Here is a 19,908-nt window from a genome sequence, read left to right as displayed (position 1 = left end):
CGCAAGGAAGTGCTCTAAAATGCAGATTGAAAGGTATTTAATGTAGACTTACATGCACTGTTCTGGCATCGAGGTTCATTCTGAATATCAAGTTGGACTGAGATTTATTTGATAGCATTTTTATATATTAATATTTATGCAATTCATCCGTATAATATTGAGTTGTGATCCTTTAAGGTGTTCAAGTAATTCACGAGGCATATAATCTCTAATGAATTGAATATCAATTTCCGATATTTTGTCTGTACAGATCAACAAATCCGTGCTCATCTCTAAGGAGAAAGGAGGGATCAGGATTCTCTGATTAATATAATCAACAGCATGAATAAGTTATTAATTTTCAAATTTGCTGTTGCTCTTGCGTAACACCGAGGGCTAGTTCAATTGAAATGCATATAATTCTTGTTTAGTCAAAAGACAAGCCGGTGGAACCCTTAACATTTGCTTACCACTGTGAGACAGCTCACAAAGACAAATACTCTTTTGCATAGTAACACATTTTGTTAAGGTTAATATCTGGGGCAGCCATTAACTGCAAAGCTGGATTGCAATTATTGACTAGATGTGAAGAAAAACTTCTCGATATTATCAGGTTATACCCTAAATGAATTACATACACTTGCTTACAACCGCATAGCAGCTAACAAAGTGGCCAAATTGAAACATGGCACGGGAGCATGATACTAGATATGGAAAAAAGCATCTCTACGTTAATTATTCTCGACTGCAATTAAAACAAAGACAGCTACTTTTAATTCCTGAGATGCATTTCATCTGCGTTTTCCAAATTGGACAAATGCATCCCTATATTGATTACTCCCTAAAGAATGGAGACTTAAAGCGGTTACTTTTCATAACTAAAATGTATTTCATCCGAATTTTCCACATCTTCATTAATTCCAGAATGTTTAAACATTGAACAGATCAATAAGCCTCAAGATATTCATACCTCTTTTCACAGTATATTTATCAATCAGCTATCCAATGACGGTTGACATAACCGTTTACCTCACTAGATAAAAATAATTATTTTTTGGATGCAAGAAACACATGGATTAAACAAATTGTACATAATTAATCACCCTCTGTTTTGTTCAAAAGGGTGGAATGTACATAAATTTCTTACAGAATCATCACAAAAATTAGGTACATCTCAAATACCAAATAAATAAATTCAGCTTGGCCAAGTTCTTCTCGATGGCTATCATAAAGGGTTTTTCAATCTTTGATGGCCAATAAAAGTCCAGTTGCATTCACTGCTTTGAAATATATTTTCCAACTATTAGCCTTGAAAACTAGTTAAAACCGCTGTGCAAGACGATCAGAAAATAGTAATGCGCAATCAATTTTCTGCAGCAAATTAAACCTCCTCTTAACCCAAAATCATTGCATAGCAGATAAGCATACAGGAATTTTTATCTTAGGCAATTCCAAAGAAAGTCGTGCTCTTCAAGTTAGAATAGTCGTACAAAGCAGACTCATATTAAGCATCCTTACTATGCTTCCAAGCAAAGCAGCTAGGCAAAGTATCATTCCAATCTCCGAATATCATACAAGCTACGCTTTCTCATCAATAAAATAAATCTCTTCTAGTATTTTCCATCTTCTTCAGGCTGGCAAACTGTATCCATGCTTCCAATCTGCCTTGGGATTATTTCATCAGAATTAGAGATAAACATATAAATTCAGGTCTGTTAAGATATTTAAAAGTAAAGTAGGCTTCTGATCATCAATGTCTACCAAAACTTGAGCTAGACTTTTGTTTTGACTACCATAATACAACTCACCGAGCTCTAAAATGCTATAGTTCGGCTAGCCATTTTATCATATATGACAACAGCACAGAAAATAATGAAAGCATAAGTAAACAATTTGCATATAACCATGAGGTTCGCCTGAAAAATTAGAAAACTAATCTGCAGAGTATAGTTTTTTGGTTTCCAAGTAAATGCATATGAGAAACAGATCAGAGCTATTGAAAACAAGATACCATTTAATATGCTCATTTTATCTCATACATCGAAGTGAAAGCCTCTTGAGGTCATCACTAAGGATGCATTTAGGATTCTGTGACTTCAAGTAGGAGGATAAACACTCGCACCGTGCATTTGGCACTTCAAAGAAACCATAAATGTGAAGATTATAAGTTAAACATCAAACCTCCAGTATAATATTGACAGTTGAAAGACAACAAAGGGCAACAGGACCTTCAGTATAAGGTAACGTTACCCATTATTTTTTCCATCAAAATAACTGGCTTCGTTATATGTAACGTAATTGTTGCAGATTCAAAATTGCACAAGTCTAGATGTGTAATTTTGGCAAAGGGCCGCATTATAGAGAAAACCAGGACATAACTTTCATAGGGAGAAGTTAATATTTCTCCAGGAAAGCTTTATATTTACATGCAAGGTACTAACCTCAACTGAATTAAAAGAAAATTTTAACATACACCTTAACAAGGTCAATCTCAACTTCACGCGAAACAGGAAGTAATGCCACAATAATAAAATGGAACAATTGGTAGTAGATTGTGCAATTTAACTCAAGAAATCAGATTATATATTTGTTGTACAACTTCACTCAACCGGCTTGTATACATAGAGATAACCTTACTAACATTTGTTTAGATCTACATTGAAAACACAGCTGTACATTTCCTTTCAAATCCTAGTCAGATAATCTAATACATTATAGTAAGATTTCTATAATTTAAAAACAATGTCTGCAATCAAACACGGACATCAATTCACACATTATAGAGGATACAATCAATATGCACTTTCAACATGGGAACCTAGGAGGTCTTGAAGCATAATACCTTTGAAAATTGGAGGCTTTTCATGTTTCATTTTCCTGTCATCTTCAATTTGCAACTCACTTTCATCATCATTGGTCTCTTCCCTTTCCTCATTTCCTATATCACTCTCACTAGCTGTTTCCCACTCAGAATCATCACCATCTCTGCCATATGCTTCACCCCTTTCACCATCATAATGAACACCCCCATGTTTCAATCCTGCTTCTTTAAACAACCAGGCAGAATGCATCTGTTTCTTTACCAAACGTTCAGCATAGTCAGGAACCTTATTTTGCCTCAGGCAGAGATCAGCATCTGTTGACTGGGAACATTCATTGATAAACAATATAGCATCTAACAGGCTTTCTTTGGCCAACCCCAGCATATCATAAGCTTGGGCTCTCCTCCACAAGCTCTTTGCATGACGATTAACAGGGTTATGGAGACACAATGAACGTGTTGCATCACTAATTGCTGACAAAGGCTCTTGCAAGAGAAGGTAGCATTGTGCTCGGTTGCTATAAAGGACCAATCTTTCTTTTTTAGACCTCACAGGACACAGAGCCAGTGCCTCAGTGTACTTCGAGGCTGCACCTGCAATATCTCCTGAGGAAAAAAGAGAATTTCCCTCAAGCTTTACCACTAGTGCTGCTGCTTGTTTTATGTGTAGATCTTCTTTAGGCATATTTTTCTCCCATTTCAGTCTTTGCCGCATATTTGCCAACTCATCAAGTAGTACTTTTGTATGGGAAGTGAGCATTGTACGAAGAGATACTTGTGATGAATTAAAATCCTGAAGAAGAACATTTGTTATTGACTCCCCGAGCTTTTTATGGTCTCCCAAACTTGATAATTCTGTTAGATCCACAAGTGCTGGTGCTGCCTTTTCCATGACCTAACAATGTCATACAAGGCATTAGTCCAGAGAAAACGATTAGTCAGATTTTCCGTTTGACTGTTACTTGATTTATAAAAATTTGAGTGAGCATAAAAGGGGAAAATATTATGGAAAGGTGGGTAGAAGAATGAGAAGGTAGGAAAAAATCAAGGTAAGAAAAGAAACAATATAGGAATCTTTGGTCTGTGAAGAGTGCTTTTCTTCCAGTTTAAAAAAAGTGCATTCATGCTATACACTATACAGTATCTCAATTACATTAACATGGTAGCGGGAATGTTCAATGGGCATGCAACTGCTTGTTCATTTGTACTATTCAATACATTCCCAATAATGGATTATTCAAAATTGCCCCACCTCCAAATAGGAGTTGTCCTTCCATTATGGATTATCAGAATTCCCCAGGATTCATAGTTGATGAGAAGTCACCAAGTAACATTTCCATGATAGAGAGGACATCCTCGGAGAACAATACAAACTTATCCTCTGAAGGAGATGAACATAAAACAGGATTTAAAACACTATACCCTAAGAACCCAAAAAATTAATAATCTGGAACTTTAAAAACAAAAGTAACAACTAGAGTTCTTATGCAATGGGCAGCCTAATCCTCCTGAATCAGATAAGCATAGAATATATCATTTGAATCTGTGCTGTTTAAGAATGTAAGAATATATCCTATATAATTTTCAAAACCTTCAATACCAATAACTCCATCTAAAGATGTTCAGTCTAGTACTATGTAAGGCTACTGCCTGCCTGAGTTCACTTTCACGAAAACAATTCTGACAACAAAATGAAGAGTAAATTTCTACAGAAAACCACGATAATTAACTTGACCAAGAGAATAAAACATTTGCGATCAAGCAATTGGCTTTTATCTATTCCCTAATAACAGGTCCAGTAGGGAAACCCAAAACATCAGAAATTGAATATTCTATGCAGATTGATCCAGAAAACTCTTACTAATCAAAAAACTGCAAATAATCCACTTCCAAAGCAAAACAATTAACAGAATGTCTTTGTAAGACTTGGATAGAATTTGGTATTAAATGTCCATTTCATAAGATCTGTGAAATTAAATTTGGGAACCACTGCCAGGCCTCGAACTAGAACTAATAACCACCTCAGTGAACTTCCCTACAACAAAACTAACAAATTTCACTTATAGCTAAATTGAATAGAATGTGTGAAGTCCTGACAACATAATGGCTATCAACTACAGTTGGAATTACTTAAAGAAAACAAACAACCCAAAAAAATGAAGCCAGAAATCCCTAAAACAATGTTCAGGAAAAGCTAGGAAAGCGAGACTGGCAATGCCTTTCATTAAATATCATTGCAGTACCCTACACTTTTTCATGATTTCCTGTGCCAAAATTTCAGTCAAGATAGTCCAATAATTCTCCAAGCAAGTACCCAAAAAGATTCCCAGAAAAATTCACCCAAAGTGCAAGGGAAGGATAAATACTCGAGATATTCCCAAAGAATTCCATCAGTGATTACTAGAATTGACTTTGAATCTCACCTATTGTAATAGATGAAAACCTTCATATGATGGATGCCAGAAAATAAAAGTAACCTTAGATATAGAGTACTTTGCCTTACCTCTATCCACTCTAATATAAGCATCTGCTGTGGAACTCATACAACTTTGTGGCTTGCATAACGATGAAATAGCATAAAACAGAACAGGAATGTAGAACATATATACTCTCATAATCTGAAAAGTTAATACACTAGGGAGGGAACAATCAACTTAATAGGACAGCAAGGTTTTTGAATGGGTCATGAGTAATGGACATTGTAAATTTTATTGCTTGCATGACAAAACAATTGTACCACGAATATATATCAAAATATATGCTGATTATAATTCAGGCATAAAACGTTAGTGGACCAATTAAATATCTGTTACATTAACAAGATTTTGAGAACCAATCAAAAGAATTTTGCAAACAAGTGGGGAAAGGCATGTATAAGACTAAATATTTAACCCTAAGATAAATCTCAAGTGACAAAGCTACAGTGTTTTACACATTATTGATAAATATTCCGAACAAACTACATATGTATTTCAGTAATATTTCTTAACATCTCTATCATGCTTTTGAAGAAACAAACCAGATAAGACTCACAATAGGAAAGAGGCATGATTATAGAACATGAAATAGTTTGACAAAAGATATGCATGAGTAATAGTGTCATTTAAATCAAATTGTCTATTATTCGTTATTACAACCAAAAAAAGTAGCATTGGGAGGTTTACTCGACCTGCCTTATCTATATTAATTAATGCTAAAGAGTTTGCAAATAAAATGTGTACTAAGCATGTGACACAGATGCCAAACATTGTACAAGCAATCACAGCAGTCAACAAGAAAAATACTCCCTCCAGAACAAACATGGTATTACTAGGACTAGCATTCATGAAGATATTGAGACAGGTTTTGCAATCCACCAATTTCAGTAATATGAAATTCATCTCCTGGAACAGTTTGTGAACTAAAGTTTAGTGTCTTCATTACCAGGTAGACAAATTCATACAGATACTTCCATTTAATGTTCACTAATGTCACTGCTGCTGCCCATGTTTTTGTGAAAAAAGAATGCATCTGCAAACTAAAAATAGGAAGAAAAAGTTTATTCCTCAAAAACATTGAAAAAAGTCAAACAAAAAAAAGGAAGAATCCTTTCCTCTACTACTAGTTTTGGTATCTCACTACTAACAGCTCACTGATGCTGTCCTAGTAATGTTTTTTTTTTCCCTCCAACTCACCAACAAATTTTTTGACATGTAAAAATGATTTGAAATGAAAAAGGGAGGCTTCTTTTGCTCATTTATGGCTTACGGTGGTGTGGGAGCCCAAAAAAGAAAACAATAAACTAATTTTTCATTCAATATGGGCTTTTTTTTTAATTAGAACTTTTTAGCTCAGGGACGGTCAAGTTATTTCAATGACATCAATGGACATCTTGAGGATAGTTGATCGTCCCCACACAGTACCCATATTTTTGGGACGTTTGGCCAAAAAACATTGATAGGGGGCAATGGGGGTACATTTTTGAGGTGTCCCCACATCCCCATTATGAGAACATGTCAAAAAAGGTCAAGGATGCATTCCTATGGAACATAGCATATTTTGTACTATAAAATATGCATTTCAAAATATAGGATGAGCTCAAGTGGTAAATCCCCAAGAGAAATGTTACATGCTTAACATGAATCACGAGACAAATGAATACAAGGAAATTCCAAATACAAAATGGGATTTGGAGCCTGAACAACCAACACAAATTGATAAGGATTAAGTTATATGTACAAGGTTTGCAGCAGCCCAATTGTCAAAGTTAGACAGGTCTAGCAATTCCAACAATGAGGAGTATGCCATGACATTTGCATCAAACAATTAGTTAATTAGCTATTGTATTGTACTTTGTATCTCGAACTTAATGAATAATACAAATACTATACAACATTTGCTTGCCATTGATCGTTGGATCAATTGATTTTCAAATTCTCAGACTTTGTATTAATTTCAGCTTCTTTTACTCCTATTGTTAACATTAATAATAAATTGTAATTTCTTCTACTGTCTTTAATTATTGAATTTTCAAATATTAATTTTTATATATTATTTTAATAGTTGTTCCCCACCGTCCCCCAAAACCCATCCCTGCATCCCCACATCCCCTGAACTCAGAGAAAAATCAGTTTTCCATCTTCTGCCAATGATAACTAATATGAAAGAACCTACTTCAAAATCATTTTCCATGTTCAAAACCTTTATCTTGATTCCCAAGTTTATCCAGACAGAGTCATTAGTAAATTTTCTCATATTTTATGAATCTGCAGCTAAATTGCTTTGCCACATATATGCGCATGTAAGAAGATTAAATTATTGTCCAGGTTCCAAAAGGTTTATTTCAATTCCCTAACTTTCATCCAAAGAACTATTAGCTAATTTCTCAGTCTGTAAATTTGCAGCTATACTTCTTTGCCACAGATATGCTTATTTTTTTGTGTTCTCTTCAGTCTGCATGCAACCATAATTTGCATTGACCAAAATTTCTATTTGTGTTGAGAATTCATGAACAATATCCCTACCTCATAAAAAAGGCAATCTGTCATTTGGATTTTCATATAATATGCAATTTCTTTGTGCATCTATATCTTACTCCTTAATAGTTAGAATACTTTGTAGGAAAAAGCTGGCATGTCATCTCATATCTTCATGTTTTGGCCTTCTCTTAATTCCTTTAGCCTATGTTTCTTTCAGAATTGGTTACAATGTGAGACATCAATCAGATTATAAAAATAGAAAGTAGATTTGCTTCTATGCCACGTTGCCCACAGTTTACAACCAACTTGAAGCAAGTCATTCAAAACAAAATCAGGAAAGAACAGCAAGAAAAAACTAAAATAGTGAGAAACTGTGTAACCTACACCTGAAATTAAATGTTTGTTAATTCCACTTCTAACTAATTAGCAATTAATGAGACTACAGATGTAGTGCATTCGTAGTAAAAATGAAGGAGTGCTTAAAGCAACTCCAATACAATAAGCTCAATAGGTACAAATAAATACAATATGCAAAGAAGAGGAGAAAGATATGGAAATCCCATAAACCTTAAGAGAAATCAAAACCATAAGTAAAAGTGGGGAGCATGATGGAAAAGATGCTCTGGTAAAACCAAAACCATTCACTACTTGGATCTAATTGCTGGAAAGATTCTAGCAATGGGATTTGTGAGGTGTTGTGGTGCTTCTTGGCATAATCCATTATCAGACCACCTGGCTGTAATAGTGTTGATCATTGCATCATTTATGTCTCAAGCCTTCTTAAGGTCAAGAGAAGGATGAATGCAATGGTTGTAGGGCTTATGAATGGATTCTCTGTACAGAAGGTATTACAAATCTGCCAGAACAGTAAACCTCGCCAGTCAATTGAGGATTAAAAAAATATTTGGATAGTTGATTTGCCCAAATAAGTCAAGTGAAGTTCTTCAAGGGCTCAAAAGAGATCTTTGTAAGAGAAACTGTTATTTCTAAAACTGACATGGAAAAGAGAGGAAAAAAATGACAGAAAAAATTAATACACCACATTCAACATTTTCATAATTTGCCTGCTAAATAGGTCTTGAATTTATGAATGTCATTAATCAGAAACTGGTAGCCCTTAACGTGAGAGAACGACAAAATAAGAGAGACTAAAAGAACCTACCTTATGCCGAGTGTTTGGGTCCTGAAGCAACCAAAGAAGACAGTCCACCGCCATATATTGCCAGTCATCTGAGGAACGTGCAATATTACAAAGTGCTTCAATAATGCTAGGGCAATTTGCCACAGGCAAACGGCCAAGTTTATGATGACAAATAGTTCGTAACAATCCAATACCAGCTGGTGAACTCTCATTTACAAGGCCACCCCACATTCCAGGTAATTTAATAAGAAAATCAGGTTTGCAAATAGTGGAAAGGAACTCTGCTTTAAATGCAAAACAATTTATAAGCTGGAGTGACCAACACTGAAGCTGGCTGGCCCATTCTTCAGCCTTCCGCGACTCCATTTCCAAACCACCCATTCCGCGTGTAAGGAGGTCGCAATGGTAGCTCAGTCGCCTATCTGGAAACTGGTAAAAATGTGTGTAAACAATTTCAAGAGAACTTAGTGCCAGCTGCATAGAAATCTCAAGGACTTCTCCCTGACTTGCAACAGAAGGAAATGTACTGTCATACGTGGCCAAGTGACCCAGTGCTCGCACTGCTACTCTTTGTTCCACCCAGGTCAGTCTTCCACTTAAAAGCTCCACCAATGGAGTGATAACTCCTGCCTGCACAGCCCTCTCAGCAAACTCCTCAATGTTCATAGTGTATGACCCAATGATGTGGGCTGCATAGTATGGAATGTATATGTTCTGATCATGAGCAAGCCACCGCCGATTCTTTAAACCTTTTAATATAAGAGCTGACATGCACTCAAAAATACCCAAGTCAATGAACTCAGGGTCATTAGGATGTGCCATAGCAGTGTTCCACAGGCCACTAATGGCAAGAACCTGGCCTTCATCATCTTGAGAGGGTAGATCTTTAAAAAAATTCAAAATACTTGTCCGCCGCTTGCTTGGATTTGCCTCTTTCATGACACAAAAGAAACATCCCGGATATTGGCAGTCAAGATGATTTTTATCCATACTTCACCGGCTGAGCAGATGAATAAACATGACCAAAGACACTTTTATAAGCCCCAAGGGACCTTTTACAATTAAGCTACAGGATTTCCCACATATAATACCTGATACCACAGAATGAACAGATATCATCAACCGGTTATTTACAAAAAAGTGCATATGAGGAAACATCTTTAAGCAATATCAACAGAAACAAATGCCAAGAATACAACAGATGAAATATCTTGCCACAAAACATCATCACATCTTCAAAATTGATCACACGTGAACTCTTGCCAAACACTGCTTGATGAGGAAATTAATAAATCTCAAAAACCATCATCCATTTCTAGCCTATTACAACAGAACAAGCCATAATCAATTAACAATTCATTGACCACTTTGACCTGACATTAAGAAAATCACCTTTGCCTCACTGTTAATCATCCAAATACAATGGAGAAATATAAGCCTATTGAATACATGGAATTTCAAGGTCACCATTTTATCTTGGGATTGTTCTGCGAAGAGTGTTTCCCTCTCTGATTGCTGAAACCCCACATGTTTTTTCTTGTTATAACATATTGTTGGCTTATTACTAAGTTTTAAAGTTCTTCCTGCAATATGCCTAAATCTGTTTTTGCTCACACCGATGTCCCTGGCATGAGGCCTCATGCATAAAATGCAGGGAACTTGTATACATATCATTTCTGGCCTGAATATGATTCTCAGAAGCATGCACTGTTTTCTTGAATATTTTATGTGTATGTACTATATAGTCAGTTAATGAGTGTTGAGACCTAATATTCTTGGTATTTGTATATAGTTAGCCACATTTCATACCAAACAGATGATGATGAGACACTTTGATGATTTGTCTTTGCAGACTCCATATTGTTTTCAGCTAACACAGCATTTGACGGGAATTATTAATAATAAACTATTCTAAATCTATTATTTCCAATATGATTAGACCAGATTTTCCTTTCTCAGACTGCATTGATGTCACGGAAGGTTATCGGAGCTCACATCCTTTATGTTGGCCATATCATGCAGTGAAACATTTATATACATGCACACCATATATTAGCAAGTATCACTGGAAAAAATATCACTAATGCTGTCTCTTTATGAATCTATTGGGATATGTGTGTGCGGGCGCGCGTGTGGGTAGATATACATACATATATATGTGTATATGTGCGCACATGTATTATGCATGCATTTGTGCATGTGCATAGATATATATATATATATACATACATGTGTATGTGTGCACATGAATTATGTATGCATGGATATGCATGTTTATGTGTGCATTTGCACGTGTATGCATGCTATTTCAAAACCAAACAGATCAAGATTGAAGACTTCAAATCTTTGTACTCAGAATAGTTAGTGTACATCTATTTGACATCCATTATTTTCAGCTATATTGGCATTCAGAAGAAACTATGATTAGCAAATGCATCTACATCTATTATTTCCTACATGATTAGAATAGTACATGAGGGTTTTAGATTGAAGCATTCATTTCTTATCATAATAATAATAGAACCATATAAAGGGTAAGCTAGGGTCAAAGATGACGACAAGATACAAGCAGCTTGAAATCATGAAGAGCATTTATTGGAGACCATGAAAGACCCTTCCAAAGAAATTCGCAATTGAAGAGCAATGATGAGAGTATTGCTATGAATTTTCCAAAGTAGCCAAGAAGGGCCAAAAGCAAAAGGCCAAAATTGAATTGAAACAGGTAAATGGCTAGCAAAATGTGCAGGCTAACTTTGGACCATAATTTCCAATATAAAGAATGATATGTTAGGGATTTGCTTTGCTCATTCGTAATCATTCATTCTAGATCATAATCAACACTCTTATGGGGTTATTTTCCTTGTTCGTCATTATAATGATTACATGGGACCAAAGAAAACTTTGTATCAATCATGCATATATCAATTGTCCAACAAAGGATAACATTCTTCATGATCACCTCATATGTTCACCAACCAAAACCAACCCAAAATAGAATTTAAACAGGTATGGCTAACTAAATGTGCAGGCTAACTTTGGACCATAATTTCCAATAAAAAGAATGACACACGGAGGATTTGCTTTGCTAATTCATAATCATTCATTCTAGATCATAATCAACACTCTTAGAGGTGTCGTTTTCCTTGTTCATCATTATTATGATTACATGGGACCAGAGAAAATTTCTTATTAATCATATGAATATCAATTGTCCAACAAAGAAAAACATTATTCATTTGATCACTACATATGTTCACCAATAATTTCATGGACATGACTCATGACACCTATTCTAAACACAAATAGAAAGAGAGGAGAGAAATGGGTTTGTAATGTCCCCAATTTGTAAGGTGACACTTAATTAGATTAATTTTTATTAAGTTGTCAAAAATAAATAAAATATCCAATGATGACTTAATATTAATTAATTTAATTAAATAAACAATAAAATATTATAATGTCACTTTATTAAATAAAGTTTTCCAATGTTCAAGTCGGCCTTATCTTCTAGAAAGTTCCTGGAGGCCTTTACAAGGAGGCTCACTAGGAGAGGTAAGGCATGCTTTTGATTTGATAAACAATTTATAAATTCTAGAGACGAAAACCTTTAGGAGTTTGACAGAAGGGGAATGAAAACACAGTTCTTCAAAGGGGTGGATTCACGACAAATCCATGACAGAGTCTACATCTGAGCCAAATTTGTGAAGTCTCTAAGAGAGACAAATTTGCAATAATAAGGGAATTGCAGATATTGAGGTTCGATATTATCCTATGGTGAATTTATATTATCTTTAAATAATGAGATCTTTTGTAATGTCCCATTTTTCGTGAGCATCAGAGTTCGAAGGATTAGCCTATCATTTGACCCTCGTAGGCTAGTATGGTGGATTAGAGGGTCTAGTTTGGGCGTTATGGAGCTCTTCAGATGGCAGATGGCAGTGTTTTCCTCTCCAAATTGTTGGTATATTTTGAGGCTAAGCTATTCAGAGGTTTCTGGTTCCATTTTGAGGGACTTACAATTTATAGTAAGTCGGTGGTTGTTGGGGAGGGACCCTTACTATTTTTAGTAAGGCAGTTGGATGCACAATGGATATATTGGTTAACTACCAGGTTCAAACGGAGTTGAGAAATAATGATTAATGATGAAGTTCTAATGTTATAATTATTATTAAAATTAACGGTCTACATTTAGTAAGTTTATGGAATGATTTGGAAACAACATTTGATCTGACATCAGACAGTCAGACTGATAAGAAATCAGAATCTGAGTTTAAACCAGAAGGAAGGCAGCCAACTATAATATTTGGGTAAAGGTGATTGGTATGCAATATGGTTGAATCTATTATTTGTTATTAAATCAGTTAGGAAGCATCAATTTATTTATTATGAATTACATTGCCAATCCATCAAAGATTCAGGATAAGTAATTATTTATTGATTTTAGTTAAGCAATCATATTAGAAACTGGCAAGGAAACATAATAGAAAGATACAGGAGTATGAGTCCCCTCAATTGAGTAGACACCCATTAAGTTGGTACTTGTGAGCCCCCATTGAGTTGGATGTTCAGTGCCTGTCATGTCCCCTCAATTTTCTGGCAAAAAAAAAAAGAAGAAAATAATAATTAAATAATATTTACTGATTATTAATTTACAAATAATAATAAACCCTAATATAATTAAATAATATTTACTGATTTTTAATTTATAAATTATTAATAAACCATTATTTAATGTTTATTAGATTTCATTGAAAGAAAAAAAATAATAAAATAATATTCAATAAATATTAACTTACACCGATTAACAAATATTATAAGCTTTAGCAATCTTTGTAAAACGCGACTGGGGGGGAGGTGGGGGGGATAATGATTGGTAATGAATATTGGGAAGCGGTGACTCCCGCCATTCCCAAATCCATTCTAATGGACGTGAATCCCCACTAAGGACGTGGTGGAGAATAAAGGGAAGGCTCGGGGAAGATAGAGAGGATAGGAAAAAAAAGTAAAGAAAAAGAGAGGAACGCTGGACAAGTTGGTATCACACTCGGCCACAACCACCCTCTGGTATGGAACTCTAATTATAAACTGGCTTATCGGGGTTTTCTTTATCAGCGATTCTTATCTCCTTCCACACTTATTTGAATTCCATAAATTAAAACATTCTGTGTAATGGTATAAGATTTCAGTACAAATATAATCTGCAGTCATCATACTTATCCCTGTAAAACTCGATTCTATTAATCTCTTTACATTTATAACTAATATCCAGTCTGAATAACGTTATAAGGTTTCTGTACGAATACATTCTGCAGTAACAGTATTCAGTTCTGTAACAAATCGTTTCATTCAACAAATCATTATTTATTCAGCAAATAGTGAAATATGACTGCTAAGGAACGTTAATATACTGAAATAATACGTGTGAACTGAGCAATGATATATAAGGATAATTGGATATCGGTAAATACAATTAGATATTGGGCATTAACAAACTAACTGGTGAAGTAACCAGAATACTTAGACATAACATAATTCTATTTATAAATAACCTGAACAATCATATGAATGCATGAGAAGTAGGGGAACTGTTGCATAAGACACCCTACTTGATCATAATAGGGGAACTGTTTCATAAGACACCCTATGAGATCACTGTCAGTAGGGGAGCTGTTGTAAGACGCCCTATGAGATCACGGTCAGTAGGGGAACTGTTATAAGACACCCTATGAGATCACAGACAGTAGGGGAACTGTTGTAAGACACCCTATGTGTAGGGAAACTGTTATAAGACATACTATGTGATCAAAATTAGTAGGGGAACTGTTAAAAGACACCCTATGTGATCGATATTAGTAGGGGAACTGTTATAAGACACCCTATATGACCGACCATGTTGAATAACTAAAAACAAAATACTCTTTCAACCCTATATGATAGAAAACAGTATTAAAATTCTTTTGATCATAAAATATTACTGATTCTGTTGTAAAGGTCACTTGATAGTCATCTCTGCATATAATTCTACATAAATATTTTCTTTATATAATGTATATGTATCCCTCTGACCTTGTTTTGCAGGTTAATCTACAGCAGAAGTTAAGGTACTTACCAAACCCTTTAACCTGAAATCCTTAAGAAAATCACAATTAAAACACATAATAAATAGGGGACATTACAGTGCCCTTGTGCTTAATTGAGGAGGATAGTCTTCCGGCATCCTTTAGTGTTTTCCCCTCACGTTTCTAATAGGGTTGAAGCTATACTGTGCATATTTACAATAAGAGTCTTCATTATTATTTTAATGTTAACTCATTATTTTCCTAAATTCAATTACTATGGTGAAATTTAGTAAAAGAATACTCTTGTAAATAAATTGTATTATTGTTATTATTATTATTGGGCAAATTTCAGGTATGTCCCAAAAGGGGAAATTACATGGTTCAAGAATCCTTGCAAACCAAAGAGTAGAGAGTGATAACACAAATTTCTAATGTACTGGTTTGTGGTATGTAGTTCCATTTTGCTGCCCATGAACAGGTTCAATGTATTTGAAAATCTTAGTAAGTAGCAAAAGCACGTTTTAAGACAGTATTCTGTTTGTAAATAAATTGTATTATTGTTATTATTATTATTGGGCAAATTTCAGGTATGTCCCAAAAGGGGAAATTACATGGTTCAAGAATCCTTGAAAACCAAAGAGTAGAGAGTAATAACACAAATTTCTAATGTACTGATTTGGGGTATGTAGTTCCATTTTGCTGCCCATGAACAGGTTCAATGTATTTGAAAATCTTAGTAAGTAGCAAAAGCACGTTTTAAGACAGTATTCTGTTTGTAAATAAATTGTATTATTGTTATTATTATTATTGAGCAAATTTCAGGTATGTCCCAAAAGGGGAAATTACATGGTTCAAGAATCCTTGAAAACCAAAGAGTAGAGAGTGATAACACAAATTTCTAATGTACTGATTTGTGGTATGTAGTTCCATTTTGCTGCCCATGAACAGGTTCAATGTATTTGAAAATCTTAGTAAGTAGCAAAAGCACGTTTTAAGACAGTATTCTGTTATGTAGAAAGCATGTTATTAGAGAAATCTGTATTGTGAACAGCTTGCTGATCCATGTAATTAGTTTTTCAACTATTTCTAATGCCAAAAAAAAAAGATCCACTGCTACAGGAGGCTTAATTTTGGGAGATATTTTGAGATACCGGCCCAATTGTGTATATTGTTTGGCAGAACTTTCAATAACGTTTTTCTCTGCACTTTCTTCTTAGTTTTCCATGGACAGATAGATACTCAAACGTACACACACACACTATAGCATATGAAGAGGGTAAGATCCTAATAGAAAGTATGACAAGAAATCTGCTCTGTGGTGTTTTTACAGGATCCAACCTACACTGTCCAATTGCAGGTTAATAAAAAGGCCTATGATTATATCTCGTGCCTTTGTGAGCATGCACGATATTTGTAAACAGTGGAAAGGTTGTGATGTTATAAGTGATGTCTTGCTTAAAATAATAAATTAAGAAATACCAAATTCTCCTGAAAATTGAATTAAGTATGTCTTCAGTGAAGATCAAATTGATCAACTCTCATGATTGCTCAACAACAATACTGAAGTGATACAATCCATGAAAATGGTGGAACCGTCTAGGAATGAATGAAATCAAACAGTCCTACCAAATCTAGAGGCTCCATTTTGAAATCATTCCTGAATGTGACAATAATGTGAATAATGTGACTCTGTAAATTTATTCCGTTGAGCTATTTCAAGCAATCCATTCCACATTGTGGGACGACAATAGAACAAGAAGCTCTGTCAATTGACCGTCCCAGTAGCATATGGAAAGTCCTATTTTCAAGTCCTAGCTGGTGCATGGAAATAAATATAATCTGCTACTAAGGATCAACAGGAAGGGCAGAGTACTTCCACAATCCACCATTCACAGTTGCCTCGTAGCGCACAGCACAGATCAAATCTTCATCCACGAAATCTTATTCGAAAGGCCAAGCACCAAAATTGTCACATTCCTACTCCGAGGGTTCTAAAGCCGTTTCCAGACACTCACTAAAACAGAAAAAGATAAATCGAAGTACCGGGGCTTAAAAACACATTCCGAAAACTAAATCGGAGCATTTAGAGTATCATTTTTATATAAAAACACAATAAAGCAGAACACACGCACAAAATCGATACTGCGAAAAGTAAAAGAAGCGAGCACTTACACGGAATATCTGATTCGAGGCCGTGTCAGGCGTAGATCGAGCCCTCCGCCACACAAACCCAAGATCTACAATAACAGAATATCCATCTCCAAAACACAACTACTTATTCACTCTTTACGACAACCACATTCACACATCAAATTTATTCGTTTTGAGCATCGCCACTCCATAATCGACGCCAGCTAGGGTTTCCGGTCCGCCAGGACGGCATATTTGCGTGAGATGACGTGCACATTCCACCAAAATAACTGCACTTTCCAAAATCGACTGCACGTTTTGATTTGCAGCGATTTTTCTGAGCGCAGGAGGTAAGATAGTCAGACCGAAAAGGCCGACCGACAATGTAAAGAGGATCTTTGCTGTCTACGACATGCAATTTCAAATCTCCATTAAAGTGGATTTAATAAAAACAAAATCCGCCGCACGGTGGGTGTCCCTTCCACGATTTACAAATACCAGCGCCTAGACTGTATTCCTATCATATTTTATTACTAATTTTCGATGTACACCAGAGTATCATCCGACATTGACGTGGCAGCTTTGGCGCTAAGAAAAAAGTAGTTCCATAGTGGTGAGCTCCACCTCGAGGGCTGTCTGGAGCATTACAGTCAACATCGAGACCGTTGATGGGATATCCCTACTCTCTACAGTAGTAGTTCATTCATCCCGATTCCCCATTCATCTGTGTTTTTAGGTGTATTCTCTTGGCCATTAAAGTACATTAATTTGAACTCGTACAGAAGGTATCAACTAGCAAGATAACATTTTTCTCACTGGTTTTGTTTTTCCAGGGTTCCTGAGAAGACGGTGTGGGCCCATTATTTTGACCATCTTTAAGGAAGCGGTCCCATGTAAGGCGGCCATTACCATGATTTTAGGAGTGATCTGCAGTTGAAGTGATAAACATGCCATAAAAAGTAGCGGATGCTATTTATGTCTGTATTCTAAAGTCCAAAATTGTACAGGGAAATGGTAAATTATGTGTGATTTGTCTGTTTCGATGTTTACAGAGTTATTTCCTTTTTTTTTTTTTAATAAACATAAGTATGATTAAGGTGAAATTAAATAATTATGAAAGTTGCAAGGAATTAAAGCTACATGTTTGTTTTAAGTTAGATGTTTAATGAAGAATTAAAGTTACATGTTTCTTTTAATGACATAAGAGGTGTATCATATTCAATCTATTGACTGATTTATTGAATGAAATTATATGTAAAGTTGAGGATAGTGGGTAAAGGAGTTGTACAAATCACACGGAACTATATTAAGTGTAAATATTTTATTGAGAGAATGGGTGAAGTGGATGGATTTATTAAATGCAACATTGAAAAGTTCGTTAGTAGCTTATAATTATATTTCAAAGATAGAACAAAATATAAGTCAGCATGTGTTACCTACATCATTAATAAAGAATGATAGATGTTTTTAAAATCAATGAAAAAATAATGAAATTGATATTGACATTTGTTTTGTTTGTTTGTTTGTTTGCAACAAATTTTACAATTACTTGTTCATTGTTTAACATTTGCCTAGTTTTGTAATACTTGACATTGTCAATCATACAAGGATGTCCAACCATTTTTTTGTCTTCTTCAATTTTTTTTTATTGTTACTCTCATTATATGTCATATTGTTCATGATTTCATTTGTGTTCTTTTTAAAAGGATTGTGTTGGAATGTTCTAATTGTATTGTCAAGTTTCTTCCCATATGCATCATTTCATATTGCAATATACATTTAGATAATAGTGTGAATTTAGTACACACTAGTTGCACCACCTCTAAGGTCATTGGCTAAGGACACATTATAAGGAAGTTGTTGAACAAGTTGTAATTATCAAGTTCTAGAGAGAGTGACAAAATAAACATAGCTAATGTATCTATTTTAAATATGTTTGTCAATCGTGTGTCATATTCTTTGGCAATGTAGGTCATGAGCTTATGGTTTAAATGTTTTTTTCTAACAAATTGATTGTCACTTTCATCATTTCTGTATTGAGCTCATCATTAGCTTTGTTGAATTTTTTCATGATGTGTTGGCATTATATTATATGTAATGTAATGTTCATGTGTTTTTTTCATGAAATAAGTGTTTGCTTATGTTGAGAAACCATATTTTTCAATGTGTTTTCATTTCACATATGTAAAGTAGAAGTTGCTCTATAGATTTGTTCATCAAAGCAATGAGTATATCATATTAGATAAATTGTATAACATGTGGTTTACCTTTAGAGTATAAACTATGTAGGAAAATGTGATGTCAAATAGTAGAATGTTGGTGAAGTTGGGTGATTCTAACAAGTTAAGTAATGCTAACAAAGTTTAACTAAAATTATTGACAAAGACGAAAGATAATCATTAATGAAGTCAAATAGTAGAATGTTGGTGAAGTTGGGTGATTCTAACAAGTTAAGTAATGCTAACAAAGTTTAACTAAAATTATTGACAAAGACGAAAGATAATCATTAATGAAGTCAAATGTTACTAAAGATATTTTGGGCAAAGCTAAAACTAGGAAATGTTACTAAACATGCCATAAAAGGTAGCGGATGTTATTTATGTTTGTGTTCTAAAGTCCAAAATTGTAGAGGGAAATGGTAAATTGTGTGTGATTTGTCTCTTTCGATGTTTAGAGAGTTTTTTCGTTTGTATTTTTTTAATAAAGTAATAAGTATGATGAGTGTTAAGGTGAAACTAAATAATTGTGAAAGTTGCAAGGAATTAAAGTTATATGTTTGTTTTAAGTTAGATGTTTAATGAGTTGATGTAATGAGTATTA

At 34.6% G+C, this 19,908-nt stretch overlaps 1 protein-coding gene across 4 annotated transcripts; it reads right to left on the bottom strand.

Moving 5' to 3' along the window:
- Positions 1–1,051: 1,051 nt before the first annotated feature.
- LOC131033318 (uncharacterized) lies at positions 1,052–17,990 on the bottom strand. 4 transcript variants are annotated; one of them, XM_057964512.2, is made up of 5 exons: positions 17,131–17,990; positions 13,392–13,492; positions 8,921–9,990; positions 2,822–3,695; positions 1,052–1,644 (listed from the first exon to the last, which is right to left on the bottom strand). In XM_057964512.2, exons 3-5 carry the CDS (start codon positions 9,887–9,889, stop codon positions 1,571–1,573), a joined length of 1,917 nt encoding a protein of 638 aa, XP_057820495.1. In that variant the 5' UTR covers positions 9,890–9,990; positions 13,392–13,492; positions 17,131–17,990; the 3' UTR covers positions 1,052–1,570. The 4 variants fall into 4 exon arrangements, with proteins under 4 accessions (XP_057820495.1, XP_057820496.1, XP_057820494.1 ...); XM_057964513.2 differs by having other exon boundaries at positions 13,439–13,492; XM_057964511.2 differs by lacking the exon at positions 13,392–13,492.
- Positions 17,991–19,908: the final 1,918 nt, after the last annotated feature.

Source organism: Cryptomeria japonica, chromosome 10 (genome assembly GCF_030272615.1).
Source record: "Cryptomeria japonica chromosome 10, Sugi_1.0, whole genome shotgun sequence".
Taxonomy (NCBI): Eukaryota; Viridiplantae; Streptophyta; class Pinopsida; order Cupressales; family Cupressaceae; genus Cryptomeria; species Cryptomeria japonica.
This window is presented reverse-complemented; position numbering and strand designations above follow the sequence as displayed.

What these genes read in the sequence shown, in the direction of transcription:
- LOC131033318 (XM_057964512.2), bottom strand. Translation starts at nt 9,889, where the DNA reads ATGGATAAAAATCATCTTGACTGCCAATATCCGGGATGTTTCTTTTGT. An exon ending in ACCCAAACACTCGGCATAAG is followed by an intron (nt 3,696 to 8,920) that starts GTAGGTTCTTTT and finishes TGACATTGTTAG; the next exon opens with GTCATGGAAAAGGCAGCACC. An exon ending in AAAGCCTCCAATTTTCAAAG is followed by an intron (nt 1,645 to 2,821) that starts GTATTATGCTTC and finishes AATAATCCCAAG; the next exon opens with GCAGATTGGAAGCATGGATA.